Source organism: Branchiostoma belcheri, unplaced genomic scaffold, assembly GCF_001625305.1.
Source record: "Branchiostoma belcheri isolate BF01 breed outbred unplaced genomic scaffold, Haploidv18h27 scaffold89, whole genome shotgun sequence".
Classification (NCBI taxonomy): Eukaryota; Metazoa; Chordata; class Leptocardii; order Amphioxiformes; family Branchiostomatidae; genus Branchiostoma; species Branchiostoma belcheri.
Window position 1 is genome coordinate 197,889 of NW_017804564.1, and position 4,372 is coordinate 202,260.

Consider the following 4,372-nt stretch of genomic DNA (forward strand, 5'->3'; position numbering starts at 1 on the left):
CAATATTTTATGAAAAATTTTCTCTAATTTATTACTTCGCCTTTTTTTTTTGCAAGAAAATGTGGGAAGATGTCTTTGTTATCATTGAGTGTTTTCAAAGCATTTTATTTGTATAGGTTTGTATACCAGCCTGAAATAACTAAACGAGCAAGCCACCAGGGAGCCTAAAATGAAATAATTTTTAGTCCTCATCAAGGCCTACCCCAGGCTTTTAGCTAGGGGGTGTCCAGGGTGTCTTTTGGACGCCCTGTACTGAAAATAATAAGAAATTGGACGCCCTACTTTTTTGTAGGACACCCTAAAGACGCCCTATTTTTTCCACTCCCAACTCTTGCCATGCACACATGCCTCCCTTCAGCCTTACTATAAATACAAAAATGATGGTTTACTGAAGGAAAAAAACTCAAATTTACACCTGAAAATGCAGAAAGTAGTGTTTGAGAGCATTATGAATTTCAAAAAAGCCCCCCTAAAATCTTGCACTCAGCACGTCTTCACTGTGCATAGCATACAATAAAAAAAATGGACACCCACCAAAAAAATTGTAGCTAAAAGCCTGGCCTACCCACATATCAAATATCAAACCAATCCCTCATAGCCTTCTCAAGTTATTGTGTTTGCACACACACATACACACAAATGCTACTGAAAACATAACCTTCCTGGCCAAGGTATTAAATCAGTATGTTGTTTCTCTCCCCAGACTCAGCAGCAAGCTGGTCCGCCTGCGAAGCCGGGTGAGAGCAGCACCAGCAGCAGCACCAGCACCAGCACCAGTATTGCTGCGCAGTTTGCAGCGCAGGTGGCGGCCACCCTCGACACCTCCCCTAACCCCAGCAAGGACACAACCACCCCTGCCGCCTCCAGCGTGGTATCAGCCGTCGCCAAGGAGACCGTCTCCAAGGAAACGGCAGCCAGGAAATCCGAGAGCCCCAAGCCGGTTGCTGCCGCCGCGCCGCCTACCCCGACGGTCCAACCGGAAGCTCCCGCCGCCGCAACAGCGGTTCAAACCAGAACTGAGGAGCAGGCGGCGCCGTCGGAGCAGGCTGGCGTCGGCGTGGCAACAACCGTATCCGTGGATACGCCCGCGTACGTTCCCGTGGCCGAGCCGTCTTCTGTTGTTCCCGCCAAATCGGAGCCGCCTCCGACAACAACAACGGTAACCAATGACGACACAGACTCGGCTGTTTCCAGAAGAGCGGAGCCTGTTGTTGCCGCCGGGGAAACCAAGCCCGTTGCCATGGGAACCAAGCCTGTAACCACGGTTACGAAGCCGACAGACGTTGCCCCCCCTCCTCAAATGAGCAAGGACTCGAACCCCCCACCCCCGGTACCTGCCCCCAAATCTGCACAATCCATGGTTGTAGATAGCAAAGACAACAAAGATGCAACTAAGGACCGTAATGACACAGTTGCAGAACACAAACCTACTGTGGAAACTACTAAAACGACTTCATCAGCAAAGCCCAAATTGCCAGAGGAAGCACCCAAGCCTCCGACTGCAGGCGTTTCTACGAAGGCTCCTCCCGAGAGTAAATCGGAAGAGAAGCCGGCTGCAGAGGTGGCTGGTAAGAAGCCTGCTGGGGAGACTACCGTTGCGCCGGAGAAGGCTGCTGCTCCATCTGCTGTGGAAGAGGTTAACGATGAATCGCCACAGGGTACGTGTTTGTTTGTTTACTTGTTTATTTTGCCAAATTTTTACACAAGCAACTGGATGATTTTGGAAACGGTCAGACATTTCAGGTAAAATCCACTGCCTTTCATCAGTGACACTGATGAATTGTCAGGAAAGCAGGTTTATAAGTGTGAACTATTGATTTGTTAGTTTGCTTGTTTGTGTCTTTGTGATACTTCCTTGATCTGAAAAAATGTTTCAGATCAAATTTTTGTCCGTCTTTCCTAAAAAGTTGGTGATGAATGTGATAAAAGCCAGTCAGCATTTATTGAGAGCAAACCACTGCATACTTTCTTGAAACATTGTGTATTTTAGCTCCTACATTTTGCATAAAGGTTAGCAAAAGATATCTTAGTTGTTGGTTATAGTTATTGATTAAACACAAGTTTGGATCTGATATGTACTTTGGTCACTTCAGCTGGTATATTTCACATGAAGTGTGTCAAGCCCTCCCCACTGCCCAGGCAACAGACTGACCTCTAACATGGTCGTGCTCTGTGTTCAGGCGGTGGGAAATGAAGTCTTTGTTTGGTGCTACAGCCTCAAGTGACGTTTCCAGACTTCAGAGGCTCATGGTCCAATCATACAACCTTTTAACACTCTTCCTGCTAAGTTGTACTATGCCCATTCCCACTTGGTGCAAGTATGAGCCCTTAGCATGAAGTTAAAAATGCTATCAAATAATAAAGACATCCTCAAATGAAAAGCTTACAATGTAATGGAAAATGGAGTATAAAAGAGAAAATAGATGTTTCAGCTTGGGAATTCTATTGTGCTACATGTAAATATACAAAATTGTTCCACAAAATACCATCTTCACATGTAGATTTGTGCAGTTAAAATTGCAGGTATTTCTCTTTTAATGATATCCTTCTTGCTAGGATCTTGATTTGAATTGTCTGAGAAACAGTGAAATGAATTGGTAAGGCCCAATGTCTGTATGTCTTAGAAAAAAGGAAGTTGCATCAGAAAGTTTGGGTAGCAACAAGATAAACCAGTGCTGTCTCCCCCTCCCAACACCTCCAAGTGGGCTAGTCCTACATGTCAAAGGTCATCAGATACTTGCATTATGTAAAGTATAGTCAAGCAACCTTTGGTCGATTGTTCCCTCCCTTGGTTTTACACCATGTGCTAGGACTTAATAAGGAATCTTTTCTTTTATATGACGTCTTATACTGTATCAGGGACCAGTTTGGACCAAGGCCAGGAAATGAGGTACCTTCACAGTTAAAGGTTTTTCAGAAAAGACTGAGTAGGCTGAGTCCTAGCTGATCTAGAACAGATGTCACCTTTCTCATAAGGTGAAGTTTAGTCTTTGGTGGAGGAACGTTTTCAGCTTGGGAGGGCGGTGTTAAGCCATCGTGTGCACTCGAGGATTCTTAGAGTTGGTCTAAGAGCGTACTGCAATGTCCACAGGCATTTATAGAGTGGTTGGAATTCGAGGAATGCAGTCCAACAGCCAATAGTGAAGGCTGGTAGGTTCGCGCAGCTCTGACTGCGATCGCTTGTGCTGGGGGTTAGAGTTACGATCCAGGCATTTTTCACCCTGACTATTTTTAACCGGTAGCCGAGTCAAGTTACTTATGACTGTATTTTTTTTTCTGTATGAACAGTTAGTGGATTATTCATGTAGCGTCACATAATGTGGTAGCATATGGAAGAAAAAAAGATTGATAGTTACAAGTATGGAAGATTGGAATGGAGTTTCGGCTTTCCAGTTTACGAGCGTGACAGAGTTTAGCACTATGGAAGAAGGAAGATGAGTAGAATCTTTTCGCTCAGGAGGCCTCCTCTTGTCACATCAATTTTTGGTAACGCGCAGACAGAGGAGGGTGGGTAGAGTCTGGTGGCATTTTGGCCGGAGTCCAGCTAGCCAAGTGTGAGTGCTGGTATCAGACGACGTACCAGGTTTTTCTTTCCACCATTTTGTGGTAGGATCTGTGGTGTATTGGAAGCCGGCATGGCCATAATTTTTCTCTACTGTGTACGGGAAAGAAGATAGCAGCCATGCCTCACTCGAAGAGAGGTTTGTATGTACTGTACTGTGTGTGTGTGTGCTTCTATATTTGGATAGTGATCAGACTGCCTGATTATATTGCGTTGTGCTGATGTAAAAATTAGAACACTTTGCGGCAGCCATGTTGGAAACTCAGGTCATATCGTCAGCACACTTGTACCAAATCTGTAACGTATAAAACTGCTGGGATGAAATTTAGCAGTGCCAGGAGATCAAAAGGGCATTCTTTCCCCCAAAGCCTTGGGTTTAAATCACTTCCTTATGTCTGCAGATTGAAATGTGCACTGATGTGTTACAGAGAGACTGACTAGAGAATGTTAATAACCTAATTTATGGCAATTGATTTTAATTATGTCCCTGGTAATTGTTACTCTGTAGTGACCCTAGATTTTTGGAAGGTTTTCTTGTTTTGTGTTACGCAGTTTTGTAGACTGGTTTTTGGCACAGGATCTGTAAAGTAATTTGAAACAGTTGTTGTATTTGTAGTATTGGATTACCATTTGTTACATCACATTTTAGAAATTAGAATTCAGATAACCAGTCATATTTTTGAAATGATATATTGAGATAAATTTTCTATGCCGTATTTTGATGAATATTGTTTTAAGATTTTCCCGGCTGTCTTGTAAGATTTATTATATCAACTAAATTCTGCCCCCCCTCCCCCACTTTGATAACTC

The 4,372-nt window shown here is 43.9% G+C and overlaps 1 protein-coding gene across 5 annotated transcripts in view; it reads left to right on the top strand.

Annotated features, from left to right (window-relative positions):
- LOC109487502 (eukaryotic translation initiation factor 4 gamma 1-like) overlaps positions 1–4,372 on the top strand; it is a 26,724-nt gene that overhangs the window by 298 nt on the left and 22,054 nt on the right. For 2 of the 5 annotated variants that reach the window (XM_019791487.1, XM_019791488.1), the window contains exon 2: positions 704–1,658. In XM_019791487.1, coding sequence (XP_019647046.1) covers positions 1,241–1,658 — 418 coding nt within the window. In that variant the 5' untranslated portion in view covers positions 704–1,240. Of the gene's footprint in view, positions 1–703; positions 1,659–2,868; positions 2,891–3,260; positions 3,702–4,372 lie in introns of those variants that run through there. The other 3 variants (XM_019791489.1, XM_019791494.1, XM_019791493.1) reach the window with 3 other exon arrangements.